This window comes from Vanacampus margaritifer, chromosome 1, assembly GCF_051991255.1.
Source record: "Vanacampus margaritifer isolate UIUO_Vmar chromosome 1, RoL_Vmar_1.0, whole genome shotgun sequence".
NCBI classification, from domain to species: Eukaryota; Metazoa; Chordata; class Actinopteri; order Syngnathiformes; family Syngnathidae; genus Vanacampus; species Vanacampus margaritifer.
Window position 1 is genome coordinate 28,599,854 of NC_135432.1, and position 23,463 is coordinate 28,623,316.

A 23,463-nucleotide genomic window follows, 5' to 3' on the forward strand; every position below is an offset into this window, starting at 1 on the left:
AGTGCATCCTCTGTTCACAATGGAGTTCCACTCCTGTGTACCGTACCCTGAATGAATGCAAGTCTTAATATGGTGTTGATTAAAGCGCTAAAAAGTGCACATTTACAGTACTCAATTTACTAATTAACATGGTGTCTTATCCCTAACCTACTCTACTAAAGTAGTACAGTGAGCAGTTCACAGAGAACCACCGAAAAAATAGTAATAAAAAAAAAAAATCTCTCCAGACCCTCTCTAGCAACGTTAAAATACAGTAGCATAGTATGCATAGTATAATTGGCATAGTAGCATACCTGTCAACTTGTACGTTTTATACGTATTTTATACGTTTTTTTACCATTTCAAATCATGTACGCCGTACACCGACTTTTGTACGGGAAAAAAAATGCGCTGACATGCGCATGCGTAGATATACATAGAGTAAATATCGTGGAAGCAAGCATGGAGGAGCCACCTAGTAAGAAACGAAGAACTCAAGGATCGGGTCGACACCAGAAAGAATGGGAGTTACTTCAAGGTGGATATGCTGGCTGGATTAAAGCATCGTTAAGAGGCACTCAATTCTCATTCTGTGTCCCTTGCAATAAAGACGTGAAAGTTGCTGCGAGTGGATTTTACGATCTGAAGAGCCACTTTAAAACTGCCGGACACGTGGAGAATGTGAAAAAAAAACAATTCACATGTCCCATTAACCAAGCACTTCGTCTCTACCGCAAATCCTGCAGCATCCCACAAAACGACAAATGCGGAAATTCTCTACTGCCATTTTCTTGCTGAGCACAACATTGCTTTCACAGCTGCGGACCACTTCTCGGATTTGGTGAAAGTTATGTTTCCGGATTCACAGACAGCTAAGGTAATTTATTATTATTATTATTAGTATCATTCATATCTACAATGAATCAGCATTTATGGCACCGTGTCAAAAATTAAAATTTTATATTTTAATATTATATTTTTGTAATGCTGATAGCGAGCGGGTTTTCAGCCATGTGAGGAAAATTCATACAGAGTACAGAAAGACAATGGGAACAGACACTCTTACTTCTTTATCACAGATGAAATTGAACTGTGACAAGTGTTGCTCACAAGTGAGACCCTCATTAGAGCAGATAAAGTCTGCTAAATCATGCACATTGGCTTACAATAGGAAGCACTGAAGGCACAGTTTATTGCATTGTAAACTTTTTAAATTGAATAAAAGACTTTGTATGCAAATTACCTTTATTTATTTCTATTACACTGTCTGGTTACCGCGAGTAAACATGCGTCGTACGGTGTTTGTAAGGTTTTTTTGGGGTTTGTAAGGGGAATCATAATCATTTATAAGGGCAGTTATCGGCAGAGGTTGTCTAAGTAGTTCATTAAAAATTTAAACCGATTTTATTTTCCTGAAAATAAATAAATAAATAATAATAATAATACATCAGATTTATATAGCGCTTATTTCCTATTATATTTGTTGGCGCAGCCATCCCATTTAGACTTGGAAATGACGATACACGGAGGAAAAACACCACACAGCAGCTTTTCCGGTCGGTCAGCTTGCAACTCAATTTGTGAATGAGAGGCAGCCATTTATCGAATGAACACCGGTGTGTAACCCCGCCCACACTCCCACAAGTAGGTCACGTCAATTAAGAACACCTGACAACAATTCAAAAATATTTCCTATTATTGTAAGACACGGCAATATTATGCAGTTTGAAAAGTGACACTGTACTTAAATATAAGTAAATAAATGGTGTTTAACTTAAGTTAAATACCACCTTAATAGGTGCAAAAGTGCTATACAATTGTAGGCACTCAAATAAATAGTATTTAAACCTCTCAAACTTTTGAATGATGTGTATACAAGAGACAGTCGTGTTTTCGTGAAATGCGGAGAACAAATTTCGCCCCACTTAGATGGGTGTGACAATCAGTGGATCTTATCTTATCTTATTGTCTACAATGCATATTATATAAAAAACACTTGGCGGTCATACATATAAAAGAATCAAATGAAAGCCAGTAATTATTGTCCTTGCGCCGCGTAACGTGGGAGCGTCGTAGATCGAGACCTTGAACTCAGTAGCCCATGTCAGGATTTGGGAATTAACTCCGCCCACCTCAATTCTGCCGACTGCCTTTCGCAGTAGAAAAACAACCGACGCGTCCTGGCATTCTCCTCCCAGCAACAGTCGACACAAGACGAAACTTAAGTACAAAACTAAAGATGCAACTAGCTTATTGGGATATTCGTGGGGTGAGTTCTGTTATATGCAAAACGTTTTTTCCCCCTTCATTACACAAATTAAGTGTTTAAACTTCGCAGCCGCTTGTGCAGAAGTTAGCATTATGTCGGTAACGTAGTGGTCGTCACCGAAAAAGGCTTCATCGGCTTTGAAATCAAACATGCCAATAGAAAGTATGTGTGAAACTTTAATGACAATGTGCAGAGTTTCTGTAGCTAGTGGTAAGGCTTGTGTGACGGTCACGACCATGCATCTTGCACTCAACAACGCAACCTCGGAATGAATTCTCTAAAATGTTCGTACGCCTCATAAATGTGCGATTGTTTGCCTCATTTATTTGTTATAAATTACAGTACATTTCATGAGCGCGAAGTGCACTCGATTATTTTGTTAATTATTATTATTATTATTATTATTATTATTATTATTATTATTATTACTGGCTGGGCAAAGGTAGTCTAAATAAAAGAGTAAAAATAGTGCAGTGATTTAGTGATAATCATACATCAAAATCAGATTAACCATTTTTCAGATTACGACGCAGGTGTTGGCAATGCAAATAATTGGGTGCACACTTTAACGTGAAAAGATGGTAGGTATTAAATATGACTATTATGAATGTAAACGATGGCGATATGCCCCTTTTAAAAGTGCCTCGATTATTGCTGGTAAATTCGTGCGTTTAGAGTTAATTATTTTTTTCGTAATCTAGCGCTGCCTTCATTTTTTTTGAACGGTCACATGACGATTTTGTAGGTCACATGCTTCACACTAACCTTAACCCTGCCTTCACATGCTATGGGAAAGATGGACCTTGCCACTCGGAAAACTCCTAATTACAGCTGAGTTCTGTTCATGTGATTTTGTTGTTCTAGCATAATTGTGTATGGTAAGTAATTGTGTAGATTTTAAAACAACCTGCGGTGCTAGCGGACGTTAACGCCCTTTTATAAGTGTTAATATTTCTTGCCATTCACAAATCCTTCGGCGCTCTCCGCCATGTTGAAACTTGAATAGTTCTCTCAACTCTGGTATCAAAATAAATTCCAAGTTGTCCAGTAGAAAATACAACACGAAGGGGCGTTAACGTGCAATTTTCTACTCGATATGTATCATCATTTCGATACCACATGAAGGCAGCAGTAGAAATCACGTGATTTATCCCAGACATTCAGCATAATATGAAAGTTATATTGCAATAAAGTATATTAGATAACAACATATATGGCCGTTGTTATAGATGCAATTATAGTGATGAAGGTATTTTGTGGGGTGTTAGTGGGGGGTGAAAGTCTATTGTTGAAATGTAAAAAAAAAAAAAAACAGGTTTAGCTCAAATCCTATTTACAGGATTAGCAAGTATGATAACCGTATGTTTAAGTCTGGTTCTGTGTCTATTCATTCAGCAAAAGGCTGAAAGACAGGTTGTATATATGTGTCATGGTAAACATTATGAACACTTCCTTGACAAGTTAATCCTATAGCAAATACCCAGAGTGGAAAGATTCATTCTCTACACATTAAATGCAAGACAGAAAAGGCTACTTACGCATGTTTAAACAAGCCCCTCCTTGTGATTGCTATCCAGTTGGCCCAGCCTATTCGCCTGCTGCTGGAGTACACTGGGACCACATATAAGGACAAGCTCTATTCTTGCGGTGACGGTAATGCACCCCGCTCAACACAAAAACCCTTTTATGCCGTTGTTTATCCAAATCTCTCGATTTCTTCCCATGCACGCAGCTCCCAACTATGACAAGAGCTGCTGGTTTGACGAGAAGAACAAGCTTGGAATGGACTTTCCCAACGTGAGTGATGCCTGACATGTTGGTGATGACTGAAACCTTTTCTGATGTATGTTTAATTGCAGTTACCCTACTTGGTGGATGGAGAAAAGAAGATAGTGCAGAGCAATGCCATCATGAGATACATCGCTCGGAAGAACAATCTGTGTAAGTTTTGTGCACGTGAATATCTTGGGCCAGTTATGATGCAGAGAAGAGAATCTCTGGGGTTGAACATAATCGGTTCTAGGGCACTGGTTATCCTCAAACTTGCAACCTTTCGGAAGCCATGCCAACTATTTTGAATCAAATTCCTCAAGCCCGAGTTGCCAATATTGCTATCGCATCATCAGTCTTTAGTCAGTCATGTGTCCTACATCTGATCCCAGGTGGAGAGAGTGAGGATGAGAAGGTCCGTGTGGACATATTGGAGAACCAGGCCATGGACTTTCGAAATGGCTTTGTGAGGTTGTGTTACACCGACTTTGTGAGTATCAGTTCTCGAGTGGACGTGACGCAAGTCCCACGGCGCTAAATCTCCTCTATCGATTTCAGGACAAGATGAAGCCAGGGTACCTGGAAGCGCTGCCGGGTGTACTCAAGCAGTTCTCCAAATTTCTGGGAGACCAGAAGTGGTTTGCTGGTGACAAGGTGTTTAGTTTGTTTGCTGAACAGAAAGTTCATGACTAGTGTGACGATGGTGAAAATGATTTTCTTTGTAACAGATTATGTTTGTGGACTTCATCATGTATGAGTTGTTGGACCAACACAGGATGTTTCATCCCACCTGCTTGAATGAGTTCAAGAACCTCAAAGACCTTCTGGATCGTTTCGAGGTGAGCAAAAGATCCTTCTCTTTATCTCCTCTTGATTCATGGTGACAGTCAAACACTTTTTGTTTATCGCCATTGCAGGCACTCGAAAAGATTGCAGCCTACATGAAGTCCAATAGATTCATAAAGACCCCTGTCAACAACAAGATGGCCAAATGGGGTCACAAGAAGGAGTAAATAAGTCTCTAAAGTGCAAATATTCTTCAGGAAAGTTCTACAATGTCCTGTTCTATTGGCGTTTAACAAACTATCAACAAAATACTTTTTGGGGGGATTATGGTAAAAAAGATGGTTTTCTAGCACTACATTTATTTGCTGTTGAAATGTGATATTCAGCACATTAAAGTTGAAAATGTTCGCATTTTGCAATTTTATTGACTTCTGTCTTAGAATACATGACTTGGTGTCCATAAATTAATGCAACATTTTTTTTTCATAGACTCATTTAAAATGTTTCTGCTCATCCCAATTATTATTATTTTTTTTTAGTATAATACATTTCATCACAATTTGCTCCATATAAGATTAAAAACAAAAGCATCAAACCAAAATTCACTTCATCAATGGCTGAGGATTGAGGTGAAAGGGTGGTTGGTTATCAGTAGCGTGCATCATATGGGCCTGACGGTTCACTGGCCAGCTGCAAAAAAAAAAAAAGAATCAAATAAGCATATCTCTGTTGCGCAGATTTGTATATGTGCCACTTACTGCAATCGCTGATTTAATGGCCTGAAGCTGGAAGAAGAGCTTGGCCCCTTCTTCTGGACACACAGTCCTCATCTCATCCTTGCCCATCTGCAGCAGCATTTGACCAGTCAGCACCCCGAGGCTGGCCGCGGTGCTGCTCCACACAAAGCGTGACATTATCACGCACGCAAAAGACACAGACCGCCATCTGGATCATACCACTCACATTTTGGAGAAGCCTTTGTACTGCAGCCATGCTCTGACCTCGGCAGGTGAGGAGACCATGTCGAGAGTTGGCGGACCGCGCGGCGGCTGCTGCTGTGCCAAGGTAAATACAAATGAATGAAACAACATGGATATATGTCATTACCCCACAAAGCGGCGTGAGTGTACCATTTCCTCCACGGGAAAACCACTCCTCACTGGCTCCAGAACATTCTGAGGAACGTTGCCTTGCACCGCACGGTTGTTGCGTACAAGCCACCATTGCTTGGACCTCTGAACCACCTTTTGAAAGAGCATAAAGCACCTGAATCAGGTTTTTTCAATTGGTTTATTAAGTTTGCTTTATTGGCAAACTGGTCACCGTTATATAAGAACACTTTTAATTAGGGGTGTCAGGTGATTAAAATTTTGAATCAAAATTAATCGCGTAACTCCAATATGTTAACTCACAATCACAACTTTTATATCTGCTTATGTACAAAAAATAAAATAGTTTACATACTCTTAGTATAGCTGTAAAAAAAATGTTTAATAGAAACATGGCTGCATATTTTTGTCATTTACACAGTAATTTCATAATTCATAAAATTGAGTCAAAATTAAAAAGACATTTGTATTGAGGTAATTTTTCTGCCACTAGATGGCATCATTGCATTTGTAACAGCTCAGTGCATTTTTCTTTTCATTTTAAGAGCTATCTAGTCTTTAACAAAGTAACTTGTGAAATTCTGCACTTTTTTTAAAATTGTAAAATACAACTAGACCCCAGTCTCCACAAATATATGCATTATTGTGTGAAGGCTGTGGCCTTCACACACGTTATTCCTATACTTCAAGCTTCCCACTTGTTCGGCATCTATCTACTTCCACATAATTCATCCGATTCTCCTCATTCCAATTTTAACATATTCAAACAATTCACGCCATTCTAGGGTGTATTTTTCTTATTCCAAATATTCACGCGTTACCCACAATTCCCGATTTTGTACCCTATTTTCCCCCATTTTTTTCCTGATGGTAGATTCTACATTTCACATTTACTTCCACATTTTTCGTGAGCGCTTCCATCTATTCCACAGGTTTTCATTCAGCCTTCACACGTTTTCTAGTTACATTTATGACTGCTAAATGTTGACGTGTCTGCTGTGTTGCGATTAGAATTCCACCAGTACAGGCTTTCCAAGTAAATAATTGCGCATTGAAGACATTTTAAATTAACGCATTAATTTTGACACCCCTACTTTAAATATTACGCAATTTAGTGCAATACCCAAACAATCGTTAGCGATCACTGACCAAAATGATACCAACATCTGTCTCTATGGCAACCACAAATAACATCATCTCACCTCAACCACTTCCCCCTTCATAACAGTGAGCTCCCTGCTGTTGCGAGCCATGAAGTCATAAATGACCCGCATTTGGTCGCGACCTTCCCTGGTGTTGCCGTTGGGTCGTCCCGCTGGCAAGCGCTGGCTGCTGCTCCTGCTCACTCGGCCGTTCTGATAAGTGGGTTGGGCGGGCTTGTGCGGGGGCGCAGGCAGCCGCCAGCCGTCATAGAACTCTGGGATGTAAGGCGGGATGTCATCATCGGGCCATCGAGACCTGTGAGGAGGATAGAATAGGGTTCGGGTTTACAGCAGCAGAACAGAATATCATCTGTCTGACACTAAAAAAGAATGTTGGTGTCGAGACTTGATTGGAAAAAGCTCAAGGGAATCGCATAATTATTGTTTGTTACTGTGTTTTCATGGCATCCAATCTTTCACCATCAAGTTATCTCAGAAGTGAAACGTTATGCTTGTGTCATGCAAACATCACATTTTCCCTCCCATAGCAACAATCCACACCTGACATCAGGGTGTGTCCCGGGAGATCATATTTCTAAACAGGAGTGTTAGGAAAGTGGTTGGGATACTTAAAAGGACAAAACTATCGGGAGGGACGCCACACAAACTCTCCTTGTTCATTCCAAAGGCGCTCTTCGACAGCAAACTCATTTAAGCATGCCACAAGTTGTCCTACCACAACTCTTGCATCTCATTACTCCTTCCCTACGGTGTTGATACCTGGGGATGTTCCAGCTGTCTCCCAGAGACCTCCAGAGCTGGTCTTCTTCTGGGGTGACCACCTGTCTGAGTAGCCGAAGGGCCGCCTCTGTCAGCAGCGGGGAAATCACAGTCGGGGGCAGGTGGGCATGGCAGTGAGGCAGAATCTGTGTAGGGAACGTAGATTTTAATCATATATTCTTCATTTAAATAAAATAGTTCAAGCAGATGTATGTACTTGAGTTTTAATTTTTCTCAAAGGGGAAGCCAACCCCAAAATTTTAATAATATGTTCTATGCAGCCACAGTAGTCTAAACACGGTATTCTGATTAATATTGCGTTTGTGGAATATGAGTTAACCCGTATTTATCCATCTCAGTGGGCAGCCATTTTGCCACTTGCTGTAGACTGAAAATAACATCACAGTTGCTCAGGCAACGATCAATCACAGCTCATCTGTTTTCTGAAGCTGAGCCGTGATTGGTTGTTACTTGAGCAACTGTGATGTCATTTTCAGCCGACAGCAAATGGCAAAATGGACGTCCCATGAGATGGATAAAAATGGGTTGATTTTGCTGCTTAGCTCCTATTTCACAAACGCTATATTAAACAGAATACCGTGTTTAGACTAGTGTGGCTGCATAGAACAAATCAGTTTCAAGAACATTTCAGGGTTGACTTCTTTGGAGGCTTTTTTAGTTTACTCTCGATATTTGAAAACATTTACAACTAAGGTGTATTTTTTTTCTTTCGGTTTTTGTCATTAGCTAATTAAGCAGTTTTGTTTAGTCAGTTATGTTAGCAAAGCTATGTAAACATGTTTTGATAGCGTAAAAGTCTAGCCTACTTCGCTAGGTCTTAAACAACATGCAACATTTAACATGATTGTCTTCTTCTCAGCAGTATGTAAGTTACTAAAAGAGTTAGCCCATTAATCAAAATGGGGCAGTAAATATTAATTTTTACTTTTGGACTTAAGTAGATTATTTTTATTTTATTTTATTTTTTTACTTCAGTACAGGAGTCAATCAGTACTTGTCATTTTTAACAAACATACTTCTTACTTAAGTACATAGTGATGAATACGTATTGCGATGCATCACTCACTGTTGCTAAACTGCTGAAGAAGAAGTGGATGTAGTCAGAGGCGCTGGTGTTAACCAACGAGCCATCCAGCTGGCCCTGTTGAAACAGCACGCTGTCACATTCATGTCCTCCGTGCACTTTGCAGTCCAAGTCAGGGGGCAAATCTGCTTGCTTACCAACAAATTGAATCCATACTTAATTTTCTGAAGACAGGAGATAAATTCCTGAGGAGGGGGCCGACGGGCAGCTGGAGGCAAAGGAGCAGGTCAACTTTCATGCACGGTCTGTCATATGTCAAGAAAACGGAAAGGGAATCAGACTTTACCTTGGCTCTTGGGGTTCTTCTTGTTGCCAAACATGCCTTTATTTTTGCTTTTGTCAACCTGCGGTGTAGGCGCAATCGTCGCTGCGAAGACCTTGCCCATGAAGAGCTCCAGATCGTTCAAAACGTGGTTTAAAATCTCCTGCACAAGTCAGTAAACACATGCTGGTGAAATCCTTGCACGGCGGCGACAGGTGTGGCATGTATACTTGTGGTCAAAACTTGACATACAGTCATCATGAGCATGGGTGGCATTTTTGTTGATTGATTAGAGTATACTGTAAAATGATTCCTCAATTTAGCCTGGATCCAGACGAGCAACATTACACACACAGGAGATGTTTAACCCTCTGGATCCAGATTGAAATTTTTGGGAGCTAATGGCTGATTTAACCATGTAGCCAGCACCCATAAAGATTCAGTGGAATTTTCACGCATGGAGGCAGCACTTCATCGCCAAGTTCCTTTATATGTCAATTATTGTCCAGATCTGTGGATATGGCACATGCAGCGGGACCCATCGCCAAACTTATGCCCACGTTGACTATATGTACATTTTTTGCCCACAAAGAGCATCTCCTTCTCATGGCATCTCTGACCGTGTTTCTCTCAACATTTGTCAGCTCGGCAACATCTGGAGGACTGGGGGGTCTACTGAAATCACGCTGGTACCCGGGTTCCTCTTGTGGGGCGTAAAAACGAGGGGGAGGCAGAATGTCTTTGGATTGAGAAGATTTTTTTAAATGAGAAAACAATTTAGGGGATACAAAGCCCGGCAAAAACATTAAGGACACTTGTATAGTCCCAGAGGTTCAGTCCAAGTACTATTTGAACTATTCTGCCTTCATACAGATAGGGATGTTCAAAAAGTGTATTTACAGTAGTTTGTAGAGGCGCATGCATCAAAACATATTAAAAACACTGAAAATAAATCAGGTAAAATTGAAAAAATGTTCTTATATAAAAGCAACATTTATAAGATGTGACGTGTGCTTTAAGTCTGCTTACCAGGTTCTCTCATGTTCCACGGCTGGGGTGGCCGCTCTGGCGGTGGTGGGGTTCTTTCTCTCACACGAGGTGCAGCCTGTTGGAAACTTCCTGAAGCATGAAGGAGTAAACGTGTATTTGCAGAGAACACCCTTGCACACTCTAAGAACATCCAATACAACAGCTGGATCAAAATGTCTGTCTTCACATAGATCAGTTGCTCTTAAATGCCGTTGTTGTGTCGCGGACCAAAATCCAACATCCTATCTTTATGAAGCAGGATTTGCTGCAATGAAAGTGAGTAAATCAAAACAACAGAGTAAACTGGACATAAGTAACCTGCTTCAGGTGTCACTATTATCTCCAAGATACAAGTCGGCTCATTGAAGGGAAACAAGCTCAGGGCTCCCGCAATTTACAACTACATTCAGTGTAATGGTGAGATGACTACAAAGGCAAAAAAGTGCAAAGTTTACCAGATTCTCTTTCAGCCCACTGCGGGATAGATCGCTCCGGCGCCAGTGGCGAGTTTCTTCCATACCCAGCACGAGGTGCAGCCTGCTGGAAGCCTCCAGGAGCTTGAAGTCCCATGATGTTCTCAAGGTTACTCCTGCAAAACAGGAAGGAGTCAACTAACTTCATTTGTTTGCAAACTTGATTTCTCTTAAGCGTCTGCTCTTTGTTTCTGGATGGGGCTATTGTACCTGATGACTGGCTGCTCTCTGCGTGGTTCCAAAGGTGCGCTTCCCCTTTGGACAAACTTATCTAGATCACTCTTGAGGACGTCTGCCTGTTAAGAAATCAAAAAGACATGGAACACCATGTACAATGCTGTGAAAAAATATTTGCCTAAATGTGTACTTTTTTGCATTGTTCCCTCACATGTTAATATTAGAAAAACATAACACAAGTAAACATAAATACACCTTTTAAATGCCAATTTTATTTATTAAAGGGCAAAGATGGCAGGTAATTAAGTAAAAATACTTTGTTACTGTACTTGAGTCGTCCACCCCACCACCCCCCACCCCCAGAATTGTATTTTCCTGAGTTACATTTTAACGTGAGTAGCTGTACTTTTTACTTAATACCTTTTCAAAACAGGGTCGTTACTTTTGTTTTTAAATACATGAAAACTATTAAAATAATAGACGAAAAAGCAGCCATAACTGATTCCTGGTGCCGCAAATCATATGAATGTGATTGGCTCTATTTCAAGTATGACATGACGTGCAATTGGCTAGATTAGAACAACCTGTAAATATGAGCGCTATCTACTACAGAGGATAATTTGAATTTGATCAGAAGAACGCTGCAGACTGCCAGTCAACAATAAGAGAAGGTTCAATCATGTTAGCGAAGAGTGGACCAGCAACATGAGCGAGTGATAATCACCACTGCCGACTTGACGCAGGGCAAGTCAGAGAGTTCAATTTTTATTTTTCACTTATTTCAAGCAGCAATCAACATCAACAATATATAATTTTTTTCCAGACAATACTCAACTAAGCCTAGCCTGAAAAAGAGTGGGCGGAAGAAAAACTTATTAAGTCCCACCCCCAATCTCATTAGTATCAAACTTTGAAAACAAATGTAACTACTTTCCTGCAAGCTTGCTGTAACCTTTTACTGTTGTGTAGTAACTCAAGAGATATACCGCTAGATACCAGTAGAGGGTGCTAGTGTTTTGTGTATAGAAGAGTTACCACCGAGCCTAGTCAGAGGTAGTAAACTGTTTTGTCCGACTTGTTCGGAATGTTAGTCACCTGCATTTGGCCCTGTGTGGAAGAATTAACAACAACTGAAATCAAGCATTTTCTATTACTGTCACTGTCTTTCACAGCAACAATGGAGTGTTTTTGAGCATGAACGGCTTTTTAAAGGTTATCTCACGACATTTCAATTAAGACTGGACTTAGATTTTGCCACTTTGAAACCTTCATTTTGTTATTTTAATCAATTGAATTTACGGTAGATGACAGCACATGGTGCAAGGCTGCAATTAAAGTGAAGTACCCGTTTGAAAAGTTTTCGCCTTTTTACTGAGCTGAGGGACAACTACACTGTGGGACGAGGACTCACCCCAGCCTCCTCACACTGGAAAATGAAGACCTGGGGGAAGCGCTTGCTGCGTTCCCTCACGACGACCAACAGTAGGGAGTCGTAAACGCAGCTGTCCAACACAGCTTTTGTCTGCTGGATGTTGATCAGCGGGACCACCTCCAGCTCTGCCTTTTAAGTCAAGAAAGCAGGTTGTACACAGCACCATATTAGAAGACATACTGCAGAGGTTCATGGAGATGTGCAACATGCTCTGTAAACTGGTGTAGGAAGGTTACACTCTCATTTGTTGTCTTTTTTTAACAGTTATTTCCATCATTCTGCTGCACCTTTACTCTAATTTTGCTTCAGGAAATCATATTATAATGACCTGTAGAACATGTATTATAGCAACGCTGGGATATTTAGATATTAACTCATTCACTGCCATTGACGGCTATAGACGTCAAAAATTAATTTTAACTATTTCTATTTAAAAAAAAAAAATCCACTTTTGTTAAAAGAGTATGAAAACCTAGAATTTTTTTTATTGTACATTTAGAACAGATATAAAATGTATGATTAATCATGAGTTAACTCGTGAAGCCATGCAATTAATTACGATTAAAACATTTAATCACCTGACGCCCCTAATTTTAATAATAATAATATAATAATAATCTCTTCCTTTTTGTATCGCATCAGACGGTTAAATTTTTTTATTGTAATTAATTGCATGACTTCAATAGTTAACTCATGATTAATCACACATTTTATATCTGTTCCAAATGTATAATATTTTTTTCCTAGGTTTTCATACTCTTTCTACTTAAAAGTGGAAAAAATGTTAAACTACTAGAAATAGTTTAAAGGATTTTTTTTTTACGTCTATAGCCGTCAATGGCATTTAATGAGTTAAAATCGCATTAAAATATGACTAGCGTACCTAACTGAGCTATACGACGGTACAGCGTAATGTACAAAATGGATAGACGGCGTTACTAACTTTGCTCTCCGTGTCAAGGAGCAGCAGGTAACCTCCTTGAGACTCCATGGTCATCTCCTGAGCCCACAGGCGACCTTTGGCGTTCAGCCTCTTGAGCTTGGCCACGCAGTCGTCCACAGTGGTCAGCGGCTGGCCATCCAACTCGCAAGTGAGCAGGTGCTACGTGGGGGTCAGAGCGTGAGGCGGGGATTTGGGGTGGAGGTCATTTCCCACATTACCGCACACGTCGTTGACTTTACCTCCACTCTGATGTTAAGGTTGTCAGACTGCTTGGTCAGCACCTCCGAGTATTCTTTTCGCTGCACTTGACGCAAAATGTAGAAGTTACAAGATGCACCAGATGAATTCAAACCCGAATCCAGTCTAAATGCTATTGGCCAGAGACTTGCATGAGTATCCATTGTGAACAGCTAAGCTGTTATGTTTCAGTTATAAATGGCCAAATAAAAAGGTTATTTGTAAAGATATTTTGGGCCAAATCGTTACAGAAAGCAGCTTTAAACTGGATGTGGATATTGTACTAGTTAGCCAAAAGTGGCACTAGTGGTCATTCTATTAGCGTGCTGTCTTGTTTTCCCAGCGAGGACAAAGAGCATATAAATACATGGAATTCTGATAAATGCTTAAATGGTGTTTTGTCATGTGTCAACATACTGTATATGGATTTGGCACTCATTTTGGGCACGTTTCTCTGAGAGTTCTGAGGTGAGGACCTCCTGGAATCATCTGGTTGGAAAGCCCACCTCGACTGAGGGAGCTCTTCTGGTGGGAAACCCCTGAAATACAATTTAAGGTCATTTATTGAACACTATATACATGTGGAGCACATTATTTGTTTGTGTTTTAAAGGAGAAAGTGAATCCCATAATGGTGATTCCCAACTACTGTACCAAACACCAACAGAACATTTACTCCCTCCAAACCATTTCCCAGAGCAACCACGTCAATATTGTTTATAGGAAGCTAATGCTATATGCTAATTTAACCATATGCCTCCCCCAACTACTTAATGCGGCCAAAGATTACCTAATGACTTCAACATGATTACTGCCCCGGCCACCGCCCAGCCAAGTATATCATGTCATTGGTGGAAGAAGGTAGTGTGGGTGTGGTTATGTTTATTGGCCCCACTCTTTCATAAGAGTAGGTCAGAAGAGCAAAAAGGCTCACTCCCATTTTCATAAACAACAAATAAATAACTCAGTTTTAACATATATGACAGGTGGGAAGGCACGCCAGAAATCGAACCATTTGCATGCAAAACATCAGTTTTCCATCAATTCATCTTTTAAATGAAATGATGTGAATTAACACCTGACGTAAAAATGACACTGACCTTGGGGAGTAAGAAAAGGGACGAGAGTTTCCCAACATTTTCTATCTTCTTAGCTTTTGTGGTTTTCCCAAGTCAAATGATAAACGGCACTCCCACGACAAACCTGGAAAGGAACACGATTTGATAATGTTCATAGTGTGTCACAGTTTGATGTATTGTACCACATATCACAAGTACTCTTTAAATAAACAGGCAAGTTAATTATAAACTTGGATCAATGGCTGTGTTTACCTATTTGGAAATGTTAAAATAAATTAAAACAAACTTAGAGATAAAAATCCAGTTGATGAGTTACAGGATATACAGCATATTCTTCACTCATCCACAAACTTGTAAAATAAAATACAATGTATACATTTACTACAAAAAGTCAAATCTACTTTTCTAAACATGAAAAAGTTTAACTTTTCAAATGATTACATGACAGAATAAAGCCTGAGTGTTATTTACTATTTGCCAAAAAGGCACAAAAATGCAAAATCAAGACGTCAATAAGACTCGCAGGAAATGTAAATAGTTGAGATTAGGAATATCAAGTCACATTACAATCACCGCTATTTTACTACCTGTCAGGTTTGCTCCAGTGGCATTATTCCATACGAACGCGTCTTCCTCACACGAATTAAAAGGCAAACCATTCCCATTCACTTCCTGCTTGTATGAGTCGTGATCAAAGATCAGCAGGGTTGGCTCCTTGTCGAAGGTGGAACGCTATTTGAAGTGTTCATTATGAGTCCAAAGGTTTCCAAATGCAGGTGTTTCCTTGGAAAGGTTCAACGGTTGCCAAGACTTCAGAAAACAATCATCATCGTGTTATTTGGCGAGGTGGCTATAAAAATAGTGAAAGTGCCTTATACCTAGAATAGGACATCAACACCAAGATTGGTGAATAAAGAGAAAACAAAAATAACCAATCGCACCATTGAAGTTGAGTAAAGACAAGCATTTATTATCAGCTGATGTGGAAATACTGTACACACCCATAAAAGTGACAGAGACCGACTACAAGGGGCAAATAGTTTATTCTGTAAAAGAAAAAAAGTGCCCGTCTCGTCTTGGAACAATGAGTTGGGGGTTCAAGTGGCGCTGGACAGTTTAGACAGCAGCTTTAGCCTGAGTGGCCTTGGCCAGAGCCTTCAGGTCTGTGATGCACTTGGCGATGCTCTCCTTCTCCTGGATCGGGAGATTTTCAACACAACAATGGCAAAAGAAATGATCAGAAAAATGAAGCACCAACACTGCACGATGTTACGTTCCAATCACTTTTGGCATCTTTATGCAACCAGACTGAGACTCTTAAAAAGACAATAAAACCCAAAAATTATTTTAAGCGCAGATAATGGAAACTTATCTTACGATCAGCGCCAAAATACTTCATTGTTACAGAGCACACGTAAAAGCTGAAGTTGATGAGAGAAGGCTTACCTGCTGAGGCGTGATGCTGCTCACGACGTTCTTCTCCACCCAATTGACCATGTGCTCCTGAGCCATGCGGCGCTGCAGATCTTGCAAGGCAATCTGGTAGTCCAGGCGCCGCTTCACCTCATTGGTTACCATATGTAGCCTCTCTCTGTAGTTGGTCTCCAACAGCAAGGCTATATTGTTCTGTGCGGAGAGGGACACTGTGACTACACGACCTTTGTTGGACGAAAAGACGGTAAAACAGGAACTATGTTCTGCTTTGGTGCAATTCCAATAGTCTTTCATGTATATGACCATTTGGAACTAGCATATATTTGTCATATTTTACCACAATATGGATTTTAAGCCTAAGGATCCAATTCGTCTGGACTTTTTCCAGATTTATTTCCTTGTGTGGGCGTTCAAATTGGGGCTATGAATTTTTGATTTAAACAAAACTAGACAAATGTACATCATTTAAAAAGTGAATCCATTGCAATTAATTCCAATTGATGAGCATTCTTGTTTGGTGCAATTTCTTTTTATAGCCAGCCGAGGTTGCCAAAATGTCTTAATATTGCAGTAAAAAGAGTCCTCTGAAGGCCTGCTTACAAACTATAATGTAGCAAATGTGTATACGGTTATTGGACACTATGAGCATGTAGTGTGCAAGTTCTTCTTGCTTGCTCCTTTTTTCCCTCTCTCTCTGTGTGTAATCCTTCTTACTCCCACACTCCAAAAACATACATGATCATTGAAGACTTTAAATTATCTACAGGTGCGAATGCGATTGAATGGCTGTTTGACTACAAGTGCCCTGTGATTGGCTGGCGGCCAGTCCAAGGGTCAGTTGAGATATGTTCCAAGTGCTGCAGAGCAAACGAATGCTTGTTCTGAGGTGATCTTTCTTTAGCAGGATAAACCCTCTTTGTGTCCGAAACCCAACAAAAGTCCACAAAGACGCAAAATGGTAACTTACCCTCTTAGTGTCGAAGAGCATCGATCGGCCCTCGACTCTCCACTGCTCCTTCTGCTCATCCCCGATGGCCCGAGTCAGGTTGGCTATAGACATGTCCTTCACCTCCTGAACTTTGGCCACTTTTTCCTAGAAACACAACAAGATATTAGAAACACTAGACTACTGAAAAATTGCTGGCGTCAGGACAAAACCTCTTAAGTCACATTTTTGCCAAATCTTAAATTTTTCAAAAAACTATACTTTTGGTCACACTCTACACTCGTGTGCCATTTTTACGAATTATTGGCCAATCTAAAGTGCCGAAAATGGCTGGAAGAAAAAAAAAAGTGCAGTTTTTGGGGTCTACTGAAAAGTGACAATTTCAGAGGTGAAAGGCTTTATAGTCCAACAACCAGCGAAATAATCTGCAACTGCAACATTGAGTTTCTGGGTCAAATTTCAAACCAAACCTAACATGCGCTATCATCTTTATATATAAACTTAATTTGAACCCTCTCTAAAAGCACTTTTTGGACAACTTGCGATTCTCAAAAAAGAAAAAGAAAAAAGGAGCTGAACAGCAAAATGAGTAAGTTCAATAAAAAGTACTGAAACATTGACCAATTAGTCTGCCCATGAGCATTCAAAACTTTTAGAGAATTTGTATTTTACTTCACTAAAAGTTTGAAGTGCATTTTTAGGTTCCTCCTGAAATGTCAAGACTTTGTGTGAGTACTGTACTCTGTGTTAACGGCTAGCCCCTAAGCTAGTGCACCAAACAGCCTGGTAAAAGCCGTTGGGACTTCTTTTGGAAGGCAATTAAATAGGCGCAAATGACTCCGCACACTTTGATGCTGACAGCCTCATATAGTTGCACTTTAAACATCGGGATTATATAACCGCAGCCGTTCAACAACACCGGTTTATTTACACTCACAACAGTCCGTCAGTTTAAACTCAAATGCGGCGCAAAATGCACCATGCGGCATAGTTCATAGCTCTTCTGTTTCCACACTGCCCATTTAGCGGGCGCACAACACAGGGCTCAGCCTTACTGGATAGGCCATGGGCCGAGCCTGTGTCCAAATTCACAAGGTTGGGTCCATCCGCCGGCGGGGCTCGGCAGGACGCGCGGACTTACACGTGAACGGACTGTCGGTCAATGCATTAGCGACAAGCGGCATTGACAGTCAGTGCGTGCTGTCGAGTCACGCCGGGAGTGACATCGTGCAGCCAACAAATTCAGCCCGAGACTTTTGAAGCCGTGGGGCCGCCATTTTGGGACTCCCGAGAAACGTAGATACGTTTAGCGGTAAACTGCACTGCCAATCGCCAATTTAAAGGCTGTGGACGCACAATTCACTTGTAAACAGGATTAAAATGGAAATAAATTAAAAGGTGAAAGAAAAAGATGTTAAGCTAAAAGAAAAAGAAGAGGGGACATACTGTCCACTTGTTATACATGGTGCCCAGGCCCATAATTTATACGTTATTATTTAGTTAGTTATTTTCACTTTGTTATTTATTTGTGTGCTGTATTTGTTTAAAACGTTTTAAAAATTTATTTTCAGTTTATTGTCGTTAAAGAACATTTTCAAACAAAGCTGATGTGATTTTTTTAATGTCTAAGAATAACCGTAAAAACGCAGTTTTTTCTCAGATGATAATCGTACACCAAAATCTATAACTGTTGCACCCGTACTTCCTACTGATCTTTATTTATTTTTATTTTTTTAACAAACAGTTTTACTCAAGTGCACTGTTTAAGCCGGCAAAGGCGCTACTGTGGTTCTGATGTCACTTCATCACATACTCCGTAATGTTTCCATTGAAGTAAATAGGCTACAGTTGCTATTAGGGCTGGGTTTAAAAAATAAAATAAAATAGATATATCAATATTGAATCGATATTCCTTTTCACAGCCCAATATCGATTCATAAAACCATGAATCGATACTTTTAAATATGTCTACCAAAGGCAAATGTGCCCTTCTGTTATTCAGAGTACCCCAAGAGGAGCCCAGTGTTTTTGCCACTTTACTTACATAGTGCTGCGGTTGTAATCAACTTCAATTATTATTTATTGTTTTAATCAGGTGATGTTCAATAAAATACATATGATTAATGTAACTGCATTGAATTCAATTTTAAAATGTAAATATTCATATATTTTTTTCATACTAATGCACCAAGTAAGAGCAAGAAGTGTGCATTTACTTCTGAGAAGGTCTTCCATATAAAAGTAAAATTGGTACTGCATGAAATCCTTAACTGAATCGAAAATTAATGTGAATCGAATCAATTTTGGAAATCTGAATTGATATCTAACTGATAACTGAATTGATATTGATTATTTTAAAAATTAAGAAGTTGCTTCATTATTAACTGATATAAAGGTAGCCCTCAGCTTACGAACACAATGGGTTTCGAGAGGCTGTTTCTAGGTCAAATTGTAAGTAAAGACACATTAAATTTTATTTTAAAATTGGATTTTCTTAAATGTTAATATTAAAAATTTATTAAAACCATTAAATTAATACAATGTTATTACATAGAGTATAGTATATTGTACAGACATTCAGTGCACTGTCTATACATACATTTCTAATAATTTCTTATACAGTACAGTATACCATAAAAAGAAAATAAATACGTTTACATAGATGCTGGAAGAGAAAGAAGAGGTGGTGGGCGGAGTTATAAAAGGGAGAGTTCAAGTGAGACGGCTCAGATGGAAGGCATTATGCCGTGCAACATATGAATTTGACATCAGTCAGTCTTTGTTCATTTATGCAAACGTGACAAGTGCGATACTTTCTTTGATTAGGTTAAAAAAAAAAGGAGATAATTATTGATATCGACTGATATGAAATCATATCATGATATGCTTTTCAGCTATATTGCCCAATCCTAAATCCACATTTGTATGAAGAGATCCCATCCAAAACATCCACCAACCTCATTGAGCTTGTCAGCATAAGCTGCAACTTGCGGGCCAAATTTCTTGACGCAGTACACGAGGATGGTTCCAATGCAGAAAGCGTAATACGTCTCATGGTTGATGATGTAGATTTCCTTGGAGAGCAAGTAGACAAGGAGGCCGGTGCCCAGCATGTAGGGTCCTAGATGACAGGGATGCTTTCATTGTCAGATAGTAACCTGCCCAAATGCAGGGGCATCTCCCTATCCCTTGGCAAATAGCGGAGGTCCAGTGTAATGCTTCCAGCTGAAGACAACTGACCTGTCACTCCTGTTTTGGGGTACAAGAGCTGGAAAATCTCCTCGGGGAAGATGCCATGACGGACTTTGCCTCCCGTCTCGGGCAGAGGGGGCAACGGGGCTCGATTCTGGGAAGATGCATGCAAGGAGCGAGACGCCTGGACCAAGCTACATGTGAAAGCAAGAACAACAAAATAAGAGTAAGTGAAGGTGGGGGGGATCACCAGTGCAGAATCATCTGTAAGGTTTTATTGGTGTTTCAAGCACACACACCCAGCTCCGAGGGGGCCGCTGCCTTTCAGGGCATTAGCTGCAAATGAGACAACAAAACAACATTAATACTGAATGGTTACTTTCTCCACATCCATTTTTCTATTTCACCAAGTAAAACTTTGCGAAATGGCCTAAAAACCTTCATGGTGACCCACTGGCACGGTTAACCTGTGTGCCTTCCTCAAATTTACTACTCTTTAGAGCCTTGAGGCAAAATGTACACTCACAAACAAACAGCTTTAAAATGACCATATAATCAGTATTCTAATGTTTTAAGTATTGGGGTCCAACCAATAAATCACCCGACCTATTACAATATTCCCATATTTCATAAATCAGCTGATTTTTTATATACTGTACACATGAACACATTACATCTAAGACAAAGACACACAACCCCCACGGCCCCCCCAATAAAACTGTTGTAAAGTTATTGTAAAACAGTCAAAAACCTCTCTAAATTTGTATTGTTGAAAGCAATAAGGGGCCAAACTTAAGCTATTTTATTCATTGATTTATTTTTTTAATTAATAAGCTAATTAACCGGTTATCATAATTGTAATCTGTCAAATATCGGAAGAACCGACAACTCTCCTAGTTCTAATAGTGTTATTTTGCCGCGATGCAATGTTGTAAAATTGTCAATAATTGAGATTAGTGTGTTTAAGAAAGTACTCAATGCATAATTTTGATATCAATGTCATGAACCAATCACCTAGTAAGTAAAATGTTTAGTAGGCTGGTCATGCCAATAACAGTTTATTTTCAGTAACATGAAAGAGACAGCTGTGGCCGTAAACATTTTTTATTATTTAAAAAAAATTAAAGGTACTCAGAATTTGAACCCGTGATGCTAATAAAGCAGCACCTTCTGGGCAACCGCTGTACCCACTAAGCCATGAGCTAGTACACATCTATCAGTGCAGAATTTGGACTTGTAGTTCTTGCACCATTCATGGCAAAATAACACTAGGTGGCAAGGTGCTGGTCACGGAAAAATAACCACTTTGATAACTGAATCGGCACTCGCCTCAAAAGTCAGGCCCTTATAATTTCATTTATTTTTTACTTCTACTTAAAAAGGGACAGTGCATATTTTTTCTATTTTTCAATGTTCATTCATTTAACAACCCACTATTAATTTAAATAATATGCAAAACAAAAAACAAACACACACCATCTCTCTGCTACCGATACCGGAAGGAGAAGAAATTGACACAAACACACGTAGTAATTGGTGAAAGACTTGCGAAATAAACTCTCAAGCATTTACACTCCTTTAAACAACGCATGTTCTTTTTATGCCCGCTTTTTCGGCTGAAAACCAAGAAGTATCGCGACTGGTCCTGCATGTGTGTTGACTCGGAAATCACGTTTAATCTCGAGAGGTTTTGCGAGACTTCCCGTCACTTTCATGAATGAACTAGGTTGGTGTGTGGATTGTGCAGTGTGGCTACACATCACACGTTCAAAACTGTTATTCCCGTGATTTTTTCTCTTCACGTGTGGTGTGTGTCTCAGAGTTTGGAAGTCGGCCGAACATTTTAGAATCTTGCCGTGTGAACCAGGCTTCAAGTAGCTTACCGCCACAACAGTGTTAATGTGTGAGCGCACGAATAATGCAACAAATGCGAAGCTTCTTTGAGTGTCCAAAAAAAGCGCTATATTAATCTAACGAATTATTATTAGCCTTAATATACCATTATCATTACATTAATTGGGGGAAAAAATTATACGAAAAACGTATCGTGCCCCAGACGCACCACAGTGCGTTTACAACAACGCTCCATGCCACAGGGTAATAATTCAGCAAAAATGGTCGCCTTTTTTTTTTTAATAGAAAAATGAGAGAAATGTACAAAAATGCCCGAGGAGGGCATAAATGATGCACACTGTAAATCGTATGGGATTGTCATGGCTAAAATCACCAAGTAAATGAAGCAGTCAGTCCCCAAGCTTGCTGTCAAGAAAGAAGGTGACATCTACGGTAAACTCCGGCCCACGTATAATATATTCCAAAACCTATTGCGTCGTCTGCAGAAACGCCAAGCAAAATAAGCAACGTTGGCAGTACGCCAAATAACATTGACAAACTCCTAACAATGTATGCTTTGCGTTGAGCGTGTTTAAAAGTCATCCTGGCTTGGAACGTTAGCTTAGTATTAGCTTGACGCGCGGCCTCCACTTTACCCTTCAGCTTTACCCACGCTATGTGCTTCTCCTTTGTCGCGGCATGATTTAGTTACTCTTCTACGTTGCCTTCTAATCCTCGAGGAGTTCATACCTGAAACGAGAACAAGCCTGGACAGCATACTAGATGAATGACAAGCCAAGTTGCTCACAACACCGGGCACCGTGTTTCGGTCTCTTCGTGCCCTTCTGCAAAGAGCAGCAACGATGGCGGACAAAACGAGGACTTCCACCGACATCTCGCGAGATCATAATATGCAAACTGCACTTACATACAATTACCACTAGATAATGCTGTTGGGCTATAGTGTTTGACATTGACAAGTGGGTTAACCAATGGTCATTGGTACCAGTGTCACACCCGCCTAATTGGGGCGAAATTCTTTCTCCGCATTTGAGCACATGGAGAAATAGCAAATTCTACACAGGACGGTGGGAGCTGAAATTCAAACGCCAACCCTCAAAACTATGAGGCAAATGTGCACTTATCCGATGTTGTGCTGCCCCTGAGTAATTCCCCAAATCCCTGTCTGGTGTTATGTAGGTTGGTGATCATGTACACCACACAGAGAACCACGTTCCACACACACAGGCATTCTTACAGGTGTACAATTTCTGCCCTAGGTGGGCACATCACTGCAAACTACTACTGCTGAAATACATTGAAATACAAACGTACCATTACATTGACAAAATGTTAAAACAATCCTTGTCGTTTTACCTGGGGAAATATGCAAGGGCCCACATTAATTGTTAAAAAGCTTTGTAATTCTTTGACTTTTTATTATCACCTACAACAAAAGGCTCTAAAAGCTTAAAACGTGATAAAAG

The 23,463-nt window shown here is 40.0% G+C and overlaps 3 protein-coding genes across 8 annotated transcripts; 1 reads left to right on the forward strand and 2 right to left on the reverse strand.

Moving 5' to 3' along the window:
• The first annotated feature begins 426 nt into the window (after window positions 1-426).
• Window positions 427-5,211, forward strand: LOC144035596 (glutathione S-transferase Mu 3-like). 4 transcript variants are annotated; one of them, XM_077545386.1, is made up of 9 exons: window positions 427-517; window positions 726-856; window positions 3,826-3,901; window positions 3,981-4,045; window positions 4,108-4,189; window positions 4,411-4,508; window positions 4,577-4,672; window positions 4,747-4,857; window positions 4,936-5,211. In XM_077545386.1, exons 1-9 carry the CDS (start codon window positions 442-444, stop codon window positions 5,029-5,031), a joined length of 831 nt encoding a protein of 276 aa, XP_077401512.1. In that variant the 5' UTR covers window positions 427-441; the 3' UTR covers window positions 5,032-5,211. The 4 variants fall into 4 exon arrangements, with proteins under 4 accessions (XP_077401512.1, XP_077401519.1, XP_077401530.1 ...); XM_077545393.1 differs by having other exon boundaries at window positions 798-856; XM_077545404.1 differs by lacking the exons at window positions 427-517; window positions 726-856 and adding an exon at window positions 2,041-2,248.
• Window positions 5,210-15,407, reverse strand: eps8l3b (EPS8 signaling adaptor L3b). Of its 3 annotated transcripts, XM_077545303.1 has the most exons (19): window positions 15,159-15,407; window positions 14,593-14,695; window positions 13,911-14,032; window positions 13,496-13,560; window positions 13,257-13,415; window positions 12,293-12,442; window positions 10,915-11,000; window positions 10,687-10,820; window positions 10,232-10,321; window positions 9,823-9,941; window positions 9,227-9,365; window positions 9,078-9,148; window positions 8,923-8,997; window positions 7,836-7,981; window positions 7,116-7,371; window positions 5,935-6,048; window positions 5,768-5,859; window positions 5,563-5,695; window positions 5,210-5,494 (listed from the first exon to the last, which is right to left on the reverse strand). In XM_077545303.1, exons 2-19 carry the CDS (start codon window positions 14,628-14,630, stop codon window positions 5,453-5,455), a joined length of 2,031 nt encoding a protein of 676 aa, XP_077401429.1. In that variant the 5' UTR covers window positions 14,631-14,695; window positions 15,159-15,407; the 3' UTR covers window positions 5,210-5,452. The 3 variants fall into 3 exon arrangements, with proteins under 3 accessions (XP_077401429.1, XP_077401437.1, XP_077401422.1); XM_077545311.1 differs by lacking the exon at window positions 15,159-15,407 and having other exon boundaries at window positions 5,768-5,856; window positions 14,593-14,734; XM_077545296.1 differs by lacking the exon at window positions 15,159-15,407 and having other exon boundaries at window positions 14,593-14,734.
• Window positions 15,408-15,520: 113 nt separating this feature from the next.
• atp5pb (ATP synthase peripheral stalk-membrane subunit b) lies at window positions 15,521-22,886 on the reverse strand. The gene is made up of 7 exons (XM_077545374.1): window positions 22,727-22,886; window positions 20,443-20,479; window positions 20,192-20,337; window positions 19,909-20,072; window positions 16,973-17,098; window positions 16,018-16,197; window positions 15,521-15,765 (listed from the first exon to the last, which is right to left on the reverse strand). The coding sequence occupies exons 1-7, from the start codon at window positions 22,869-22,871 to the stop codon at window positions 15,688-15,690; spliced, it is 876 nt and encodes a 291-aa protein (XP_077401500.1). The 5' UTR covers window positions 22,872-22,886; the 3' UTR covers window positions 15,521-15,687.
• Window positions 22,887-23,463: the final 577 nt, after the last annotated feature.